We start from the raw sequence: 23,475 nt of genomic DNA, 5'->3' as shown, positions 1-23,475 counted from the left end.
ATACATATATATTCCTTATATAACAAAATAATACATATACATACATATATATATATATATTAAAAATGTAAAAAATTATTCAAGCCTAAATGAGTAGAATATGCATAAATTTGAATTCAATTCAAAACTTTAGCCAAATCTTAATTCTTGCCAAAAATAAAAGTCGAATAGAGCCTTTAACCAATGAAACCCGAACTATTTGTTAAAAATTCAACTCGTTTATAACCCTATGTACCATCCCCATATTATAGCATATGAGACAAGGAAAATTGAAGGTATAAAATCAACCCCAACCCTGGCAAAGACCGACACACAATTTCAAGGAAGCATCTTTTAGCATAGAAGGTGAACGCTCTTGGCTAGCGTCAAGGAACTGCAATTTGGAGCTCTCCAGATATGGTATCGCTCGTGGATTTCCTAAGCTATTGACGGTGCTGATTCTTTCATGGCAATGCTGCTTCAGAACCGTGACGTGATTTATTTCTTATCCAATTTACTCTCTCTCTCTCTGTAATCCAAATTGGTTACTCTAGCATGCTCGTAATGCTGAATTCAGCACAACTCAATACAGAATCTTTTGCTGAAGTTTCAAGCACAATAATGATAGTCGCATAACTACCTACGCCTTAGTCCTTAAAGCCCTCAGTAGATTTACTTAAGCGGTTGATTATTAACCGTAAATAAAATTTACTTCACCTTAAAAACACCCCAAGCAAAATTTAGATTAATCATGTCAAAATAGGAGTGCACCTATTCTCATAACATGCTCTATTTGGCTCTGAAATTGGATAATATGCAAGGAATTTCATCTTCAAATCCAGCCCATTTGCCTTCTAGTTTTAATCTGCATGTTACTTCTTCCCACCACCAGAAACATTGAACTTGAAGAAAATTACATCTCCATCTTGAACCACATACGTTTTTCCCTCCTGCCGATATTTCCCAGCAGCCTACACAGAGAATGATAATGTTACATAAAATTCCAAGCCACCAATACCATAAGTGCTAAAGACTCACTACTCACTAGGCAAAGTAGACTTGGCAAAACACAAAATTACTTAACGAGGTGAAGGGATCACTCGTTTAAAGGAGGAAGAAAGCATCCCCATACGTGATATTTAATACACACACACACACACATATATATATATTTTAAGATGGTAGAAGGATGGCAAGAAAAGGGAGTATTTTGAGGATATAATAGTATTACCTTCACGGCAGACTCACTTCCAAGTTCCTTGAGATCTTCAAATTTCGTGACCTAAAAAGCATCACAAAATAGAAGTCAATCTTCTAAGCATTTCAAACTATTGTTTTGGAAAATGACTGGAATGTGACAAACAATAAGCTAGTGTGAGTCTAAATGATGAATTAAGACTTGTCAAACAACCAGAAATAAAGGAGTAATATTAAATTTAATATGCTCTAGGGAAAGAAAAGCAATATGTGAGACGGTGAATGCTAATGGCATTCACTAAATTACAATCAAGTTAAAAAATACCAGTATAGATACGTAGAGAACGCAAAATCAAGTGATGATCAAATATAATATCAAGAAACTCATTGATGTGATGGAAGCGCAAAACTATAAAACAAATGCGAAGAGATGAATTAGATCCACAAGAAATCAATTTTGTGAAAAAATGCGTTTGAAAGAACCTCAGCACAGATGAATCCCCTTTCAAAATCAGTATGAATTGTCCCAGCTGCTTGAGGAGCCTTTGTTTGGCGCCGAATTTGCCAGCACTTTACCTACAAAAACCGGTAATTACATGTGCATGCAACATGAACCAAAAGAGTTATTAATAATGCTTCCATCAACACACTGGACACACATAGTACCTCATCTGGTCCAGCTGTGAAGAAGTATATGAGATTAATTGCTGAAAATCCAGTCTTTATGATTTTTGGAAGTGCACTGTCAAGAACATATTTAGGTCAGACCACCAGCTTAAATTGTTGCCAGCGATTGCATGGGAAACACACATAAGCTACTTATTGTATTTTTTAGCATAATAAACTCTGAACCCAAGACTAATTTATATGGATAATTGCTACAAACAAAAGAAGCAGCTCACAATTTCAAACTCTTAATAAAATTATAGAGAATGCCATAGTTTTAAGATTTGATATCGAACTAACCTTTGTACCTTATTCTCCTCACAATATTTTGCAGCCTCCTCAGGTGGCAAATCAGTAAGATCCCTCTCTAAAGCACCACTGAAAGGAATAATTGTCTCCCCACCATGTTCTTGCACCCTGTTAAAAGAGCATTAAGATTTCAGTGTCAAAAACTCCATAGATGAAAAGCACAAAAACTTGCAGTTTGACTTGCCACACGTGGGGAAGTAGACACTGACCAGAAAAGGTATCACAGGTTTATATGCATCAGCCAATAAGCATTGGTTTATATGCATCAGCCAATAAACATTTTCTAGCACATGCAAAGGACAACTACTGCTAGAATAAATTGGAGGCCGAAATCGTGACTGAAAAAGATACTTCTTCATTAGAACTAAGGCATGAAATAGTCTCACAATGGCATCTTGTTTCATATGCTATTCCCTTGAAAGTTGAAAATAAACTGACTGTACTCTCTTTCAGCTCCAAGAGAAGGTAAACAAGAAATTTGCATGCTCAATTTAGTATCTTCCAAAAATTATGAACATTGTGAGACACACTGTGTGATTTATTGACACTTCACTACTCAAAATACACGAGTTCGGGCATGCATAGCGTAAAGTTTTTCTTTCTTGTTTCTTCCAAACAGGCCTCAGGAGGGCATATACCAGTGGGAGTAGGGAGGTTGAGGAATATATAATACGTTTATTCACAAGAAAACAAAAATACTCATGTACCACGCATGAATCTTTGGAAGAAACTTGTTCTTTTTCCTTTGATAGTCTTTCTCAGTCATGTTAACCTGCACATGGCATGCATACCTTATTATTGACATATCTCTCAGTCATAAAGCATGTAATTTATGTAATGGAAGTTCAATTTGAAAGCGAGAAACCAACATTGATATATGAAAGAAACAGGGGAAAATACTTGGCACAATCAATTTTCACATGGTAAGCTAAACTCAAAAGGAAAGTTCATTAATTAAATTCTGAGTTACCTTATTGTCTCATAAAGAACAAAAGGGACCAAAAGACAAAATTGGAAATGGAGGACTACATAAAGACACAAGTGCAAAAAAGAAGAAATTAATGAAACACAATTATGCCTACACCAAAATAACTGAAACATCGGCTCTAGGCCCTCCAAATAGGGTCAAAAGACAGATCTTCACACCATGGCTACTATAAATAGGGCAAAAGTAGAGGTGGCAAATCAACCCACTTAACTAGATTTACCCATACCCGCCCATGAATAGATGGGTATGGGTATTTTAAATTTTTATATATGGGTATAAATGGGTTACCCAATAATACCCATTTATTAAATGGGTATTATTGGGTAACCCATCAAACCCAATTAATCCATTTAAAATTCTCTTCCCCCCAAGTCTCTTCTCTTCCCCTACCTTTTTTTTTTTCAAATTTTTCATTTTGTCATGATGTTAACATTATTATTATTATTATTATTATTATTTGTTGGTTTTATCTTATTATTTTATTTTTTCTTAGTTTGTTAACTTGCTCATTTTTTAGCATTACCAATTTATGATAAATTTTAGCCTATTTTATTATCTTTATAAAATGAAATTTTAAATTTATATATGAAAAAAATGTTAGGGGTTCAAAATTTTTGGATTAAGTTTTTATAGTACTTAATTCAAATTTTTATATTCGTATTATTCAATTATTAAATAATAGGTAATTTTGTGACATAGAGTATAAATGAAAAAAATTGGTAATTAAGTTTATTGAACATTATAAGTAAATATTTAAAACTAATGATAGGTACAAAGAGTGGTATAAATTAATAACTTAGTTTGTAAAAATGAATTTAAATGAGTTTGCAAAAAGTTAAAATAAATGAGTTATAAATGGGTAATTGGGTTACCCAATTCATTTTTTGACTTACCCATTTATACCCATCTAATTAAATGGGTATAAATGAGTTGACTCACTTATACCCATTACCCAACCCAAACCCGCCCAAGTCACCCATTTTGACACCTCTAGGCAAAAGGAACAGACGCAAAGGGCAAAGGTGCATGTGATAGTTTATACAGACATACATGTCAGTAAGTGGTTAAATGTGCACAAATAAGATCTTAGGAATTAGTTTTTTTTAAAGAGGAACCCCCCCCCCCCCCCAAAAACAAAAAACAACAAAAAAAGAAAAGAAAAGAATGGCAACAAGTGGATCCTCCATATGAACATTGTCTAAATAAAAGTAAGCTGTGATATAACTTGACTCCAAAAGGAACTCTTGCAACAGGACACTTCTCTTTCTACTTGTGTGGGGGCTTTTGAGATTTGTTCTTTTGGTGAAGAAGCTCAGTACAAAGTGATTTCAACAAAGCGAAATTGTATCATGAGGACAAGAAGCTGGATTCTTATATTTCATGCCTCTTTACTTCTCACCATGTCCCACGCCAAAAAAAAAAAAAAAAAAAAAAAAAAAAAAAAAAAAATCTGTGAGAGCAGAGTGTGGCTTTGACCATATTGGTAAGTGCTGAACTTGTTTCCTTTTAATCAGCCAAATTTCCTTCCATTTTTATGCACAATCATAAGAACTTCTAAATCTCGGTCCTTGACCATATGCAGTTATTTTATATTCAAAGTAGAGGTGAAGAAAAGGACAACCTCATAATGATTAGGATTTAGAGGTTATCATGCAAGGAACATGGAAACAATGAGAATAGAAGAAATGAAGAGAATACTTTGTGAAATGAGACAGCAGATAACTAATCAATGAAAATCCAAAAGATGACAACTCATAAGTAAAATACATAGATATACAGCATAAAAGAATCAGTTAAAATACTTCCAATCAACGAGTTGATCACTCACCAAGTATACAACAGGTTTGGCTGTCAGCAGTTGAAGAGTATTTAATATTTCAATATCCGCAGCTTTCCAGTCCCCAAGGCGGGCATCTTTTCCATCCGTGAGCCATGCTTTAACCTTTCAAAGCAAGAACAATCAGCATTTGATATGTACAAATCACCTAGAGACATAATTAAATCACATATTCAATAATCGTAAACTGGAATAGATTTTGCGCTCTGGTAGTATCAGGATTTAAAGCATGAAAGTCTCCCTATCTACCCCAAGCACAGTAAGGAATAAAAACCTAATGCTCTCAGTTCTTGTACTCGTCATTTGTAATTGTGTGATCTAATTCAATTCATATTTCATCATTTATATAGTTTTCTTTAAAAGAAAAAAGAAAAAAGAAATCATTCCATGGTTTCATACCAACAAAAATTATTTGGCTGAAGTCCTTGCATCCATCATCATTCATCACAAAGCAAAAGTATGAATAAGGAATAAAAGCAAGGATAAACACATTCTGTTTATTACATACATGTAATAATTCTATAATTTTAAATTACATATGTTACTCTAATAGTCTAACCCTTCACTGTGAAATCTTCGAAAAATAACTGACAGTGAATACCTTTTTATCTGCTAGTGAACTGTTTCATCATAAAGATTGACAAAACTCAGCATGCATACCCGCTAGCAGAAAACCATACAAGGTTATGTACAAAGTTATGTTAGAAATGGAAACGTCAAAGTAGTGATAACTCTCAAAAGAGTGGGCTACTAGAAATTCTCAAGCTCACTTAGCAGAGTGCAAATGCACCAAAACAGGAGAATCAAGCTCAAAAAACATTTGTCTTGAACTTTTTTGTATTTTGGGGTGAAAAATTTAAAGAAATTGAAGTCATTTCACGGTTCAAAGAGAATCCTGTGTTGTTTATAGGGTACTGGATTCTGTTTCATAATATTTTATTGGAGTAGGCGGCAAATGATTCCTACATGCCTAGGTTCATGGATGAAATTGTTGTCTGAAACATAATTGCATAACTCTTGTACATGTGGAATACCTATTCACTCAGAATACAACTTGATACGTACACACACAAACATGTATACACGTACGTGTGTGTTTGTCGAGTAAATGCTGCCTCCATTTCATTCGAAAACATAAGAGGGCCTAGTATTATCATTTCACTGGATCTCATCATTCTTCCCATATGAAAAGCATATATCAGCTCCAAAAATGCAAAGTGATACACAATAATCATTGTTAGCATGTTCTAGATCAAATTATAAGCAACAGAATCATCCTCCTGTACTACAAATATCTGATAGAAACATTGCCAGCAACAGATCGTACTCACAGAGTCAGAATACAATAAGTGCAGAAATGATGACTACATTATTCATTAGTTTACTAGCCCAATTATTTTCATTGCCCAAAGGAAAAAGCACTGAGCATACAAATTTTTTCTCACTGGTAATAGAACAAAAAAAGCCTTAGCAGGCGTGTATATATGCCATATGCCAATTATCCTGAAATAGCTTGAATAGACAATTTCAAGAAACTACACTAAAGCTAACAGAAAAGCAACTGAGAAATAAGATAACATGATATCACCTGTGAGCATGATAACATGAAAAGATTTGCATAGATGAATTTAACATGGAAAATGATGATTGAAGAATCCCAAGTGGAAGATGTTTAAAATAACTAACATGAACCTACCCTCTCACATAATTCGTGTTCTATCTTTAACTGCTTGTCATTGCTCCTCTTCATGCTCTTCTCAATATCTTCTATCCTCTTCTCCATGAATTCAATATCCTTGCACCAAAATAAACAGCGAGACTAATTAAAAAGTATCTCATACATATGTCAAATGGATTCAATCATTACACGCATGTCAACATGAAGGCCATAGGTGTCTTTTCTTCCTTTTCTTGGTTCATTCTATCCCCAAAGGGACAAAAGGCGGAGAGAAAGACACAGAGAGAGACAGAAAGTAAACTTGAGTTTCTAAATATCCAAGAGCAAGACAATTTCATACAAAGATTTTAGGTGGAAAGTGACTGAGTTATTGAGCACAATGACATCTAAAACCTGAAGCAAAACCAGATCAAATAGAGTCCCAAGGGCTTCAGTCCAATCTGACATAGAGACTTGAAATTTGATGAATTAGCAGAAGCAAAAGCATGGACAACTATAAGGGTTGTGAAAATAACTAGCATGCATTAAGCTAAGCATGGACAACTATAAGGGTTGTGAAAATAACTAGCATGCATTAAGCTAAGGATGAGCAAATCAAGAACATATGAAATGTCAGACATAATACAACCTTACAACAAAAACTGAAAAAATATTGATGCATGATGCAATGTCTTAATCACTACGTTCCCATACTGATCAACCTATTTTCGATCATTAAACTGTCAGTAGAACACAGGAAGGTGTTGACTATTAAGACATCATGTGTTCTCCTAATGAGAATTTTGGAACTATCATTGAAGTGTTTTTGAGGTAAAGAAAACAACAAATTAAAAACACACAAGTTTTAGTAATTGCTCAAACATTTCTGCAGCATACCCTTTTTCCAAGTCTCACTCTTTCCCATTTTCATTATTACATCTGTCATTCATTTTATACAGGCAGCATGACCAAATTACTTGTCATCCTTCATAGCTTCAATAATAGTTTTAAAATTTCTTGTCCTCAAGTCTTTCCATTCCAAAGTCCACAGAGACCTCAATTTCCAATTTGAGAACATTGTGCATGACATTTGATAATTTTCCTTCTTTCTATTTGTCTAAAACTGGAAGAAGAACTAAATCTTATTAAGGAAAATTTACCCTATCAAAAATATAACAAAAGGGGCACAGAAAATTCTAAGTATACAAAGTTTTTGTCTTATATCACAAACAGAACGGAAGATACATTATGACTCCTGTAGCCTTACAAGATTTGCAGCTTCACCGCTGGTCAAGTGAAACAAGAGACATCTGCTGCTTCATTCAGCAGACACCCACTCCCACAGAAGAGAGTCTATCTCCAAGAGATTTGTATCAAATTTATTTTTACAATTATGAATCATCAATGACATATAGTGTGTAAGCTGACTTTACTTAAAATTAGAATCACAGTAATCGCATTCTTCCTATCCAAACCAAAATTAGGAGAAGATATTTCCAATATCTTTTTAGACTTCCAGTCTTCAATTCTACTTGAGGTACTCCTCAAACCTAATAATAACTTCAATATCACATAAGAGTAAATTTTTCATTCCAAAGTCCAACACTACTAGCATAAAAGCATCAGATGAGATCAGCAGGCCACAATCTAAAGACGATTATGCTTTCTTCTACAACCCGCATGCTGGAGCTTTTTATTTGGCATAGAAAAGCACAGTGACTCATCTATGTAAACATAGCTCAGCTAAAAGATGGAATTATTCATATACACAAAATTGTAAGTAAAAACCAACATGCCTATTGTAATAGAAAAATAGCATCACTGCGTATCATACACTCCATTCACTTTCCACCCAAAAAAAAAAAAAGGTTTTGACTTTCTTTAGTAACTAGTCTTCATTGAACATACCTTGAGCCTCAATTCTTCACTTATAACCTCCAAATCCCTCACAGGATCCACAGAGTCATCAACATGAATGATATCTGGATCTTCAAATGCACCTGCAATGCATAATTATGTTTCAGAACAATGGATACCATAACAGGTCTGGTCTAATGAATCAACAAGAGAACAAAAACATAATAATAACAATAACGGAAGAAACAATGCATGAGCAATATGTGGAAGCACGGCCTTGGAACAGAATAGACTCAATTCAACGCCAAAGTGTCAACAAATCTATCCCAAGAATCAGTTAAATAATCAATAACTGTTTCAGCTATGAACAGCATTTAGTTGTTGGAAAGTTTTAACTATCAACCTCACATGGTTTATAGACTCAATTCACTGCCAAAGTGTCAACAAATCTATCCTAAGAATCAGTTAAATAATCAATAGCTGTTATAGCTATGAACATCATTTAGTTGTTGGAAAGTTTTAACTACCAACCTCACATGGTTTACCTAAGTATACGGGAGTTGCAAAGCAAGAGGAGTCTTTTTGACAATAAGCATCATGAAAATGAAAGGTTTAAAAGAACACAACCATTTCCAAACAGTGCTGAAAGGAGTATTAATTCTTTCATCAAAAGAAACTCATCATTGAAGAATCTAAATTCAAGCCAAGCTTAATAATACCATTTTTTGTCCCCTTAGTTTCAATTTTTTTTCCACATCATGATCATAAGATTGCAGTTCTAACAACAAAAATAACAAATCCAAAGAATGAATCCAAACTAGAGGGTAGTTTCATGCATTGGTCCTCCGATTACATATCAAACAACTACCAATGAACACACAATAACCAGCAAAGAAAATCAAACATCCACATAACATTGTGTGAGACAAATAATTGTATATGTTAATTGTACTTCTTCTTGTTCTGGTGATCCTTGAAACACATACATCCAAAGGTGACAAACTAGTCAGATTTTGACAATAAATGAAGAAATATCTAAATTCACTCAGTCTCAAGGTTCATACTGGAAAAGCTGCATCAGACAAAGAGAAAATCCAGAATGACAAGAATAATAGCGAACCAAACAGTGGTTGGGCAACAGAAGGCAATAGTATTATAATCAAACTAAACTAAGCGTAAATCACAGTAAAGACCCTCGCAATTTGGTCCAAGTTTCAACTTTGCCTCTAAAATCTTTTCATCGGCACTCTGCCCACTTTGATTAACTCCATAATACTTTTTAACATCTGAACTAAGTTCAGAATCTTGTAGATGAATTTGCCACCATTAATGTGCCTCTTCCCTTTTGTTTTTCGCTCCTTTTCTTCTTCATTTCTCATCCTTTATTTTCTGTGCAACAAATTTGCTCCCATCAAACATAGCACCAGCTGGGCAATAACTAACTACTTGTGTCAATTACCTTCAACCACTACCAATTAGCAGCTCCTCCAAGTGACAATATATTTCTTTTACTTCCTTTTTTTTAAATGAAATTCAAAATATAGCCTCAAAATCAACAAAAACAAACCAAAATGGTGCAGCATCAATCATCACTGGCAATGTGCCCAAGAACAAAAAACAAATTTTCTGGAAATCAACAATCTCCTCCCTCATTCCCTAGCTCACTCTATCTTCCCTATCTCTATCCATCACCAGTTAATTCTCCCCCCCCCCCCCCTTCTCTCTATGTATGCGTGCGTTTGTGTCAGTTTCATTGACTTTGAGGAATGTAATTGAATGATGTGTTTCCATTTGGAAAAGCTCCAAGTAGATTGTACCGACTATGATTTACAGAGCAATACTGGGTCATTGGCAGCAAGCAGAGCTAACTAAGCTAAGTTTGCTAGGAGCAAGTTTGTTGGCAAGAAGACTAGGAACGAAACGAAAATGACAAACATGCATTAAAGGGAAAAGAGAAGGGCAAATTTGTCCACAAAGTATTGGAGTTAGGATTGAACATCAAAAAGAACTACCAAAGTTTGTTAAAGGGATAAAAATACTTGAAGGGGCAAACTGAATCATGGAGATAAAGAAGGCTGGGTTCACTATATTTTACCTTAAACTAAGAAGGGAATTCCTCCCCCCCCCCCCTCTCTTTTTCTGGGAATATTTAGGAAAATAAGCATGAGCATCAAGAAGTGTATCTGATCAAGGATGATTAAGGTTTGGACCTGATCTTTTGTTCAGTAAGGAACCATCATTCCTCTTTCTCCCCCAATCTGTTCTCTTTTTCAAATTTTTGACCCCTAATAAATCCTGGCCAACTAATACATCAAATTAGGTTTCCTGGCCTGGGAAATGAGAATAGCTATGGTGTCATAGTCCCTCAATCTGGCTAAAGGAATCTTCTCTGCTCAAGAGACAACAATCAATGTATTGAGCGAAAATCTGGTACAATCAAATCTCAGCTTTAACTGTCAGAAATTTTAGGAAAGAATACACCATGTTAAGGCCAAGTGGGAGGACATGTTCTTTGAGTTGGGCAAGAACATCTGAATACAATAGCAATACCTTATTCTGAAATCATGCAGAGAGATAACAGGACACAGGAAGGGGTAAAAAAAGAACTAAGGTAGACAACTTACGTAGAACGTGAAATATGCCATCAACTGCACGGATGTGGGATAGGAAACTGTTGCCTAACCCTTGTCCTTGGTGAGCACCTCGAACCAAGCCAGCAATATCATGAATTTCTAAGAAAGCGGACACCTGGCAACAGCAAATAAGGGCAACCAGCATTAAGATGTTTCTTCACTTAATTAGTTTACATTATGAGCCCACAAAATATAAAGTAATTCAGTGATAACTCAGTTAAGTGAGAAATGAACATAAATTCAAGCCATAACTTGTCTAAGAATAATAAATAAAAATCAACAGCGGAGCCTTGTGCGGATCCTAGATGAGAAATAAAGGTATTAATGGTGACCACATACCTCACTTTTTGGCTTGTATAATTGGCAAAGCCATTCAAATCGCTCATCAGGAACATGCACCCGAGCCTCATTGGGCTCAATGGTACAAAAAGGGAAGTTTTCAGCAGGTATCGACAATTTTGTAAGTGTGTTAAAAAGAGTGGATTTGCCTACATTTGGCAATCCAACCTGTTATTTACAAGAAAAACAAAGACAAAACACTCAGATTAAACTTATAAAGGGAATCCAAATGAGTTCAAAATACTGGAAATCCAAGTGAAAAGATCATACACCAAAAATTCAATCATTAACTAGCAATAGAAAGACATAATATCTTTAATTTGTGGGATAATTGAAGGCCAGACCTTCACACTGATCAGGCTGGAATACAGATACTATACTTTTTTACCAAGTAAAAGGTGGACTACCACATGCTACAGTATTCTTCAAAATGAAACCTAAATTGCACTGGAGTTCCACAAATTCATATAATACACAGATTTTGCTCTCAAAGGATAAAACTCTGATTGGTAGTCTGCTAGAACTCCCACAATCAAATCTAAAATGGTTGTGTAAAATAATTCTTTTTTTTATTAAACCTCCATCCAAAAATGAACTGAGTGTATAAACAAAACTACAATACAGAAAGATCTTTGTTTCCGTTGAAGTTAAAGACTTTTAACAAACTCAAGTTAGAGCTAAGTAGTCACAGGAACACAGAGCAATGAATCATGGAAAAAGTCTGTATGCTTCAAATCTTACTCTCCCCAATTCCTTAAATGAGCAATCCAGAGAAACCCTCATATTTTTATTAAAGCAACTGATAAGGTTAATGGCCCATTTAGATCTCAGAAAAACCAAGAAACCAAGCTGGGAAAAAGAGGAATATCTCTTCTTGGTTGGCTGACAACAACAGAAGGAGTATGAAACTACAAGGAATTACCTTCCTTCAAATCCTACTTTCCTCACAACAGTAAGGAAACTATCCCAAAAAAAAAAAAAGATCATAAAATCAATTTCCCCAGCCTTCCCAATGGCCCCAAAAAACACCGACCAAAACAAAAGTTGCCTAACAAATTATTCAAAGAAAAAACATCCAGCTTTTCATTAACCGTAAGAATCTCTCAGGTGTTCCCATGCCTTAAGCTGGTCCATCAATTATTTGCACAAAGCTTTCTTAAACTTTTGCTCACCTTTTACTATTCTTTTGCATCAATAGCATCATGTGTATATATTATCAAATTAATGTAATGCCTTAACATCCTCCACCAATTTATTCTTCTTCTAAAATAACACATTCCCTAATCACCGTCACGGAAAAAACAGCACCAGCTGAACTTGGCTGAAATTATCCTTCACCCTAAAGTCACTTCAATGTCGGACTACTCAAGACGTTAACTCCAGTAAATGTTAATTCGTATCACACAATAAAACCCATAAACTCAAATTCTTAAGGGTAGGCCACAGCAGTCACCGGAAAAACAAAAAAGACGGAAAATGAAAGAAGAGAACAGCTAAGATTGAATCGACCCAAATTACAGAATTTTACAGTTCTTCCCTCACTGACTCAGTACCTAATTAAGGAAGCTCAAAACCCATATCACAAATTCTTCAGGAAAAAAATCAAACAGTTACACAAATAACCTAATTCAAGTCTTACAGCTCCGGAAACTAAAAATATCCCAACATATCCAACTAAAACAGTTCAAAACAAAAGAGAAATAGAGAAGAGAAAACAAAACTTACAATTCCGATTTTGAGATGAGAAGAAAAACGGCCTAGAATCGGCCTTTCAGCTGGGGCTTCTTTAGATTTCGCAGCTTTCGGAGGCATGTTTTCCTTATACCGCCAAAAAAAATTAAAAAAAAATCAAAATTGCGAAATGAATGAGAGAAAGAGGAGTTCGGTCTAGGGTTTTGTTGGAGCTGTTGCACAGCCAATTCGTGCAACAATTTGGGTGGCCTTTTGACGGGTACATGGCCAAAAAAGGTCACTTGCTATTGAGTAGGCACGTATCGGTCGTCAAAACTTTTTTGGTGAATACAAAGGTTACTGAACTGTAAAAAACGGGCCACCGACAATATTTTGTCAAAATCCACCGGTAAAATGACCGATTGCCAGAGATTATTTTACCAAAAATGATTCCAATGATCCACCGGTAAAATCCACCGGTTGGATTCCAATGATTTTATCCATTATTTTATTGATAGAATTTGATAAAATGATTTACCAATTTAGTAGCCTTTGTGGCCACAAAAAATATTTAATGATTGACTCGTGCCATATTTAATAATTTAATAATTTTTTGGCCATCCAATCACCTTTTAATTTGTGCAACAATTTGGGTCGTTACATCCTTTTATATAAAAGATTTTGAAAAAATAATGCTAGTCTATGGTGCGGGAGCCTATTAAATGGATAGGATTAATTACATTTATACCTCCCTTAACATTTGACCATATTAGCAAACAAATCCTATGGTTTGACCAAATAACCAATAACCGCCTTACTAACTTCTGTTAATTTAGTATTACAGAACAAGTGAAAAGTCGAAATTGGCCATGAAGTTTTTTTTTTTTTTTTGGAGATAGAAAGAAAAACGCATTAACTTCTAGGGGAAAAAAATACATAAGACATGTTCAATTCATGAAAAGATGAAAGATTTTCTTGAAGTGAAGCTGTGTTACATTCAAAGTTGAACTTCAATAATCAAATGATAAAGAAAGCTTGCGCCCATATGGAACCAAACAGAAGTAAATGCGACACACTAATGATGTGCAACCTTTGGAAATTGGAACCAAAAAGAATTAGGATTAACTCCACTTTGTACGCCTAAACTTATATTATTATTTCACTTCATATCTTAAATTTTAATTTTAGATATTTTTGCACCTTAAACTCTTAATTTTGGACACTTTGTACGATAAACTCTCAACTTTATCCTATATAAGTCTAATCAATGATTGAGTTTGCAAAATTAATGAAATAAAGGTGGTGAAAATTAATGATAATAGTATACCATTTTGTTTCAACTACGATCCTTTAGCGCTTTTTTTTTTTTACCATTTTAGCGCATTACCATTTATTTATATGATCTCAATGACTAATACTGTTAGCAAAATTAATGAAATAAAAGAGCATACAAATTAATGATAATATATTATTTTATTTTTGCTATAATACCTTAACACCTTTTTTTGGCCAAAAAACCCCAAACACGGGGAGGGACGGCACTCCTTTATTTATTCCATGAAATAAAAATTACAAGAAATTTAATATAGACCTACCAATACCGAATCCAAAATGGCTGCCTGGAAACATGTCTTAACTGATCTAGAGCTAAACATGCTCGAACCTCCCTAGGCAATTGCTGATAAGATTCAAAAAACCCATCTGCAACCAATATTTGCTTCTTGAAATACGTGGTCAAAGGAAATTGATAATGTCACTAAAAGCCTTCTAATCCTTCGCAACATATTACGGTACCTCCATCCCCCAATTCCTTCGGATTTCACCAGTGAAACCAACGCTACAGAATCAACCTCCACCTGGATCCCTTGTATCCGTCTTGCTGCACGCATTTGGAGCCCTTCCGATAATGCTAACCCCTCTGCCTTTAAAACATCAATCTCTCCAAACTCGTTATAGAACGCAAACACAAACCTACCATCGGAACCACGCAGCACCCCACCGCTACTTGTCCCACCATTTATTACACTAGCATCTGTGTTTAACTTGTATCGTAGTCTAGAAGGAAGGTTATTTCCAAGCAACAGAAATCACCCGCACCTTATGAGGCACAACTGATATAAAATCGCGCTCATTAACAATCTAAATCACCCAAGAACTGCGTCTTAGTAAGCTTCCTGGCGCTTCCTAACTCATTATCATTATCATTATACCCAAATACCTTAGACCTTTTGATTACTTTCAACATAGTATCATTAATTTGTTGGGTCCTTAATGTCATTAATTTTGCAAAAATTGTCATTGACTGGACTTAAATATGACAAAGTTGATAGTTTAGGGTGTAAACTATTCAAAATTGAAGTTTGCGGCATAAAGTAGAATAGTGTTACAAGTATGGAGGTGCAAAGTAGAATTTGTCCAAAGAATTAAAATAAGATATACAAATTCTTTCACAAAAAAATATACCAATAATTCACTTGAAAACAATCATATGGACGCTAGTGCATCGGACACAAAGGTACAAAGTGTAAAAGACGTAGGAAAAAATAGCGGAATAATGGCAGGAAGAATGGGTAACTAGAAGGTGGTACTAATGTTTTGACAAAAAAAAATGAAAAAGAATTGGGCAATAGTATACTAGTATTGATGAGATCAAAAAGTAAAGTTGTAGTAACACAACGTGATTATTGGAAGGAAGAGTACATTGTTATGGCTCAAGAAAAATATAGCAGGTAAAGGTAAAATTGAGTTAGTAAATTGGTTAGTCGACTAAATGAAATCAGTCAATCAATTTTTATTCAATAAAATTTTCAATCAAAATTGAAATTGAATTTTTTACCCATATTAAAATCAAAAAGTCAATTTGGATAATCGATTAATCATTTTCATTCATTTTCATATGTAATATAAAAACAAAATTTGATTTTATATCAATTGCTGAGAAAAAGCCATTAATAGACAATAAAAGCATAACTTTTCCTTTAATCTTTATGTAAATCCAATTGACAGTGTTCACATATTACTATTGTTTAATTATATAAACTTACATTCTTGGATTGCTGCGTTATATCAATATTAGAGATATGCACTTATGCTAATTTGAACTTGTATAAGGTTAAAAAACCCGTATAATTTTCTATTGTTGATAAATGGCAAAATTGGCCTACATCATGTTTCTTTTGGACTGTGTGGTAGTGCCTCCAACCCCTTTTATTAGCTACTCTTGAAGGGAATCTTTAATTTAAATCTTTGAAAACAATTTAGAGTCTAAATTAGATAAAGGGTTAATTACAGTTTGCTCCCTTGAACTTGACCCTTTATAACACTTTGCCTCCTTAAACATTAAATATATACACTTTGCCCTTTCATTGACTAGTCAAACATTAATGATGAATTTCCGTCCAAAATTTTAACAAAATAACATTAATGCCCTTACATAATAGTTCTAGAATTATGCTACAGTTTTAATCAAAATATGAAACATCTCATTAAAAAAAAAGTCACATCTGCACAAGTTTTCCAAAGAATTAAAAAATTTTATTATTGAGAACAAAATTTAAAAATTCCTAAAACATTTGCACAAATTTTCCATCGCTTATCTTTCTTCTTTTAAATTGTAAATGAATTAGTTTTGATAATTTTTATTTACCTTGCAGTTTGCACAAAATTTCACAAGTCAATAAGATGCTGTTTGATAATTTTATACCACATTTATATCTTGCTTTGTATTTTCTTTGAATTCTACTTTTATAAAAAAACTAAAAATTCACTAAATACTTTTTTCAATACATTTTTATTTGTATCATGTTTTCATCTCATATAAAACACATTAAAAAGTGCTAAAATAAAAAATATAAGTAAATAATTTTCATTCCAAATGCACTAATTGATTTTATTTTATTTAAAATAAGTATTACTATTGGCATTGAGATAATTACATTGAGTTGCTTAAACTTCTTTTTTGTGAATTATCTAATTCATTTTAGTGCTAAAAGATCGAAATACATAGTGCAATTGTGTTTAGATGCATTTAGCAACTACTAAAGAAATAGATATTTATTATGTTACAATTATTATGTGTGTTTAAGAATTAGTTAGGGATATTTTGGTCATGAAAAACATAACTTTATTTTAACCCAGTCAAAAAGTTGACAATAAGGGGTAAAATATATATATTTGAAGTTTAGGAGGGCAAAGTGTTACAAGGGTTCAAGTTCAGGGGGCAAAGTGTAATTAACCCTTAGATAAATTAAAACTTTAAAAAACTAGGTGTATTCTACAGGACTAGCATAAAAAGTTAAAGTATTAAATAAGCAATTTTTACTTTCATAATACTATGGGTTAATAATACTTTGCCATCTGGACTATGGGTTTAGTCACACTTTACTCCCCTCAACCTTAAATACTCCCTCCCTTTTTTTATAACTAGCGTTTAAGGAATTGCACGTCAATTAAGAAAAGTTTTCATTGCTTAAATCTATACACCACTTTCCTTTTATACCCTCATTAATTATTCCATTCACCCATGTTTTCTCTCACTGTATTAAATGGTTCAACATACTAGGAGTAAGAAGAACAAAGGGGTTCAACATACGGTGAGAAAAGAAGAAAGAATATGGAAGGGCAGAGAGAAGCAATAATTACTAGGAGTAAGAGAGATAAAAGGGTAAAAATGTGAAAAAATAATAAATGCTGCATAGGGATAGTAAAACGATAGATAAAAGTACTTAGGAGCAAATTCCTTAAACGACAGTTATAAAAAAAGGGAGGGAGTATATACATTTCACCCTCATGAAAACTAGTCAACGTTAGAAATAAAAAAATAAGTGAGTGTAATGACATTATTACCCTTTTATTCATGAACTTATCTATAACTTAGTATCACTTCTATTTATTGCTAAAAGATTTATATTTTTCAATTGTATCAACTATACAAAAATATCAAATTTAAAAAATTAAAAATGGTTAATATATAGTTTACATCCTTGAAACTTTTTCCCTTGGATTAATGTTCACTTTTATATATATTTTATTCAATTCGTTAGACATTAAGTTAAACAAAATGGATAAATAACACAATAATAAAAATAAATACAATTCCCAAATTTTCAAAACAAGGGTAATGCTAAACTTATTTCTCTAAAGTAGTTTTTTTGTTATTTTAATTTATTCAAACTTTTAAACTAATATTATTGTCAATTTTATTTATCAAATTAGTCCAATATTCAATTCATAATCAAATTTGCAAAAAATGCCTGATATGCCTTACTTTTAAACTTAGAGAAGGAAAATGGAGATGAAATCAAATTTTATTTTTTAAAAATAGTAAACTGTAAATATAACAACAAAAAATGAAAATAATAGTACCCTAAAAGTGCACGTAAACTAAAATAATGAAAAACTATTTTTTAAACAAAAATTAAGTTTAGAATTACCTATTTTTCAAAAAGAAATTTGATAATTATGTTCATTTTAGTATTATGTTATTTATTCCTTTTGTTTGACTTAAAAGTATAATAAATTGAACAAAACATATAAAAGCAAGTATTAAACTAACACGAAAAATTTTCAGGATATAAATTAAATATAAACATTTTTAGCCTTTATTAGAGATTGTCGTATAATTGCTATGATAGAGAAAATTTAAATTTTTAACAATAAAAGAAAATAATATTAACTTATAGATAATTTCATGAATAAAAAGGCAATAATGTCATTGCACTCACTTTTTTTTTTATTTCTAACTTTGATTACTTTCAAACTAGAATTATGAGAATTTATGAGTTAATGATCTACCTAGGTTTCTCAAGGTGGATAAAAAAAAAAAAAAAGAAGAAGAAACATGTCCATGTGAGATTACCAAAGAATCAACCTAACACAACTAAATATGATGGACAAGAAATAGCATAACAAATACTGATAACTTTTTATATGCAGAATCTGGACAACTGAAGACAAGTTGGCTAAAGTTGTTAGGCCACAACCCGTGGATTTGGATTGTGAAGTATATGTGGATCCTAGACAACTGAAGATGGGTTGGCAAAAATTGCTATTATTTATTAAGTCATTAACTAGATATTATAGTTTGTATAGTTCTAATGCACTAGATATGCAAATTATATTTTGCTTGTATTGTTCCAATTTTATTTAATGGTTCAATTAATTACCAACAAATGAAGGATTTGTCCATTATGAGAAGTATTTTGTCCTATATTGTAAAGCTAATTAGCTCTTGACCTCAACCAATAAACAACACATTTCAATTTCATTTTTCTTTCATATTTTGCATATAAATCTATGGTAACATAGGTACCCTTTAAAGTTGAATCGTTCATCCTAGATCTTTATGTCAATTTGTATTTCTTCTATTTGTTTCTCTAGTTTACTTTCTTTTATTTCTTATCAACTTCTTGCATCTTTTTTCATGTACAATTTTAAAATAATATTCAAGTTATCACTCCGTATGTAATGACATTGTCTTTTGCATTTGATTTGCTATAAAGTAGAAAAAGACCATCTTGTAGATCTGTGGTTATGTACCTCAAGCGGTTCGCCAAAGATTTTGAAACTTTAAAGATTTTCAATTTGTTCTTTTTCTTACCATTTTGTGCTCAAAATCAATGTTCCCATTTTATATAGCATTTTTTGATAAAATAAAAGGAAAAAGAAATCAAATTTTAGGATTAAATTTTCTTACAATTTCAACACAATTTGTTTTTCAGGTTACTACTTACAAGAAACTTAATTACATTGGAAAAAAGGATTGCAGTTTGCATGCATATGTTTTATGATTGTTTGAGAATGCCTTAATATCAATGGCACATTGATTCTTGGCTTTTATGTATTGTGATATCTTGATTACTTGTAAGCAGAATTTTGCAAAAAACGACTTGATTTAAATTTTAGAATGAGTCACAAGAAATAGTTCAATGTTCTTATTTTAATTTCTTGAGCCATTATATTCATGAATCAGGAGCCCAGTGCTTTGGCAAAATGTTACTAACTTTGGATGAATTATTCTCTTTCTTTTAATGTTCATATGCAATAATATATTATACTTTCGATCGTTGAAGTGATTATTTTCATGTACACTATAATCATATTATACAACTCATATTCCATATTTTGTTGCACACATATATGATGTCATTCATTTGAATATTGTAATTTATACCATATGATTCAATAAATTATCTTCACTCCTTTTTTCTTTCTTTATGTGCATACAGTATGCAAGCTAGAAAAATTCTGTACATTATTTCAATATATCCTTTACTCTTTTTTTAGAACTTCTTACACTTCACAGCTTGAAATTTTTTTTTTTTATAAATTAAAGGCCTATTCTTTGTAAACTTTGCAAAAGTATATTATGGAATGTGATCATTAAAAAAAAAAAAACAAGAATTAGCTAAAGCTACTCATAGGTAGACTCTAGCTTTTAACTATTTTGACTATTAAAAAATATAATATCTAGATGCAAAAGCAAGCTTGAATATCAACAAACCAAAATTTTTCAAAAATAAAGTCTAAAATCAAGTGAAAAATTTAAAAATATTCCTATAACTAAATTTGCTTATTGGTGCTGATATATGATGTCAATTTGTTAAAAAAAAAATAAAAGCAACACATGACTTCAAATTAGCCCCTCATCAATAAAATCTTTTGAAAGCTCCAAGAAAAGTTTTAGAGAATCCAACATGTAGATGAATTTATTTTAACCATCTGTATTTTAGAATTCATAATTTACTGACATAAAAATACCACATGATCTAAAGAATCTCATTAGCGACAATGTTTTCAAGGTTAATTTTTTGCAACAAGTAAAAAATTTACATAACAAAAATTAATTAAATATTTTTTTATGTCCACAATTCAAGATACTTTCAATTTTGTTTTAGATTAGTTTAAAAATTGACCTGGTATAAAACTTCTTGGTTAATTGGGTTTTCTTGTATTAATGCATCTATATTAATATAAGGTAATATATGACCTAGACATTACAAATTAAAAATAACCTTTTGAAAGCATACACTTTAGAATATAGTAAATAGTTAAAAATGTTTTTCTTCTTATAATCTAGAGAAAAATAATTATACAAGTAGTCATTCTAAAATGCAACACATCATACATGGTTTCCCAAAGTAGTATAATATATAAAATTATAGTATGTGAAGATATGAATATAAAAGATTTATACAAAAACTTTGATAAAAGAATTACAATAAACTATGGGATATTTTTTGTTCTGGGGATAAATAACCAAAAGAAATATACTGCATTTGATACTTATATAAGTTGGTCGATAAAAGTTTGAATTAATTTCTTTGCTGAGCAATACAAAGGAAAAGGAAAAATACTTGATTTTTTTTATACTTTGATATCATAAAGCGCATGCACAACACAAGCTTTATTCCGATATTGATCATAACACTTTATTCTTCTTGAGTTTTTTTAGAATACAATAAAATTCTATAAATTTACATAAAATTTGTGAAAAAATAACAAAAATTTTAAAAATTATTTAGAGTCTTCCTATGAACCAAAAGGAAACAAAATTCTTCATTTGGTCAAAGGTTATTAGCTTACATTATTCTACATTTTTTAGGATTTTCAAAATTTTTGTGATTTTAATATAAATTTTCTATTGTTGTTACTAAATTAATGTATTTTTACATCATACTAATATCTCTTTTTAAAATTTATAAACCATTGGGGCCAATTTGGTTAATTAATATAGTTTAGCATACTTTAAGAGCAGCATTTGTTTAGATTAAAACCTTAACAACCAATTTGGTGGAAGTTGAACACTTTGAAGACTATATTAATTTTGTCTGAAGCATTAAGGACCAATTTAGTCAACTTTAAAAAAACAAAAACCAATTTAGTCCAACCTGAAAACTTTGATGACTAAAAAGTACATTTTAACCTTAAATATTATTTTTTATGCCAAAATCGCCTATTGCATTGCATGAATTAAATTCTACTTATAAAAAATGAAAATAAAATTTTAAATGACCAAACAATTTGTTGACAACAATACTCATAATTACCTTTGGGCAACAATAATCTTACACATAATCCTTGTGAACTAAAATATATATAACATTTTTCTTTGAACAAAATGAAAAATGGCCATGCAGTAATATATTATTAGGATCTACAGCTAAAAAAATGCATATAAAAGGTTTTGGTGTTCCAAATTGGCTACGCAATTGTCGCGCCCCACTTTTTGAAATGGTGTAAAAGTAGTGTGTGAGATATGTATGTGAACGTGTGTGAAAGTGAAAATAAAAGACCGTGGGATTGTGAAATGCGACGGTTTGACCAGACAATATAGTTCAAAAAAGGATTTTTGAATGGAAAATGGAGTCGTCACTTGGTATAGAGTTAGGGTATACCAAGTCACCAAAAAAAAAGTGATTTTTTGGAAAGAAAAGTAAACAAAACCCTTTTTAAAGAATTTAGGTCTACGTAACCAAAGAAAGGGATCGGGGGTCACATTTGATAAGGGAGAAGGCAAAGGCAAACCCTAAGACACTCCCTTACCCTAGCCAAAGCTAGTTGCGTGACTTAGCCCTTCTTTTTCTAATTTTTCTACTCAAAGTATGTGTTACATGTTGGATATGACTAATGGATATGAAAACAAATGCAATCCTAAATCTAAAAATATTTCTTATGAGGATTTTTGGTCCCAACCACATGAATTGTGATGGCCAGTAAGGAAAGCCCTCATAGAAGTCATGAATAATGCAAATGAAGACTCAAGTATGAGTGTAAGTGTGCAAATGTAAGAAAAGTGCAAGTAAAATAAAAACAAATGTAAGTGCAAGTGTGCAAATGTAAGAAAAGTGCATATGTGCAAGTGCAAGGAAAGTGCATGTGTGCTAATAGAGAAAATAAAGGTGTTTGTGTGCAAGTGGATGAAAATAAGGTATAATGGTAGTAAGTGCATATAAATGCAATTTGGGTGCAATTTGTGAGGTAGAAAATAAATAAAAGAAAAAAAATGTGCAAACATGGCATGTGGATTGAGAAAAATATAAGTAGTGAGAAAATGTGGATAAAAAAGTGAGGAGATGATATGATAGAAATGAAAGTGTATGAACCTAGAGGAATGCATCAAGTCGGGTACGGGAATGACTCCTAACTTCACGACTTTAATTTTCCCTTTGATTAGAAGGAAGAACTAGCGTGCTAAGGCTATTTTGTAGCCACACTCGCTCGTTTCCCTTACCGAAAGGGGACTCTCAAGCAAATGTACTCTATAATTAGCATGAAGATGCAAAAATCTAAAATGAAGAGAAAAGGTTTGGAGGAGCATGCCAAATGCTAGAAAACTAAGAAA

At 32.2% G+C, this 23,475-nt stretch overlaps 1 protein-coding gene across 1 annotated transcript; it reads right to left on the bottom strand.

The window, feature by feature from the left end:
- Nucleotides 1–697: 697 nt before the first annotated feature.
- Nucleotides 698–13,415, bottom strand: LOC113708794 (obg-like ATPase 1). Its single transcript, XM_027231393.2, has 12 exons — nt 13,188–13,415; nt 11,463–11,630; nt 11,115–11,238; nt 8,542–8,633; nt 6,673–6,771; nt 4,968–5,081; nt 2,859–2,923; nt 2,143–2,259; nt 1,843–1,918; nt 1,660–1,752; nt 1,211–1,261; nt 698–950 (listed from the first exon to the last, which is right to left on the bottom strand). Exons 1-12 carry the CDS (start codon nt 13,272–13,274, stop codon nt 852–854), a joined length of 1,185 nt encoding a protein of 394 aa, XP_027087194.1. The 5' UTR covers nt 13,275–13,415; the 3' UTR covers nt 698–851.
- Between the last annotated feature and the right edge of the window lie 10,060 nt (nt 13,416–23,475).

This window comes from Coffea arabica, chromosome 9c, assembly GCF_036785885.1.
Source record: "Coffea arabica cultivar ET-39 chromosome 9c, Coffea Arabica ET-39 HiFi, whole genome shotgun sequence".
Taxonomy (NCBI): Eukaryota; Viridiplantae; Streptophyta; class Magnoliopsida; order Gentianales; family Rubiaceae; genus Coffea; species Coffea arabica.
Note: the sequence above shows the minus strand (reverse complement) of the source record. Positions and strands in the feature narration are given on the sequence as shown.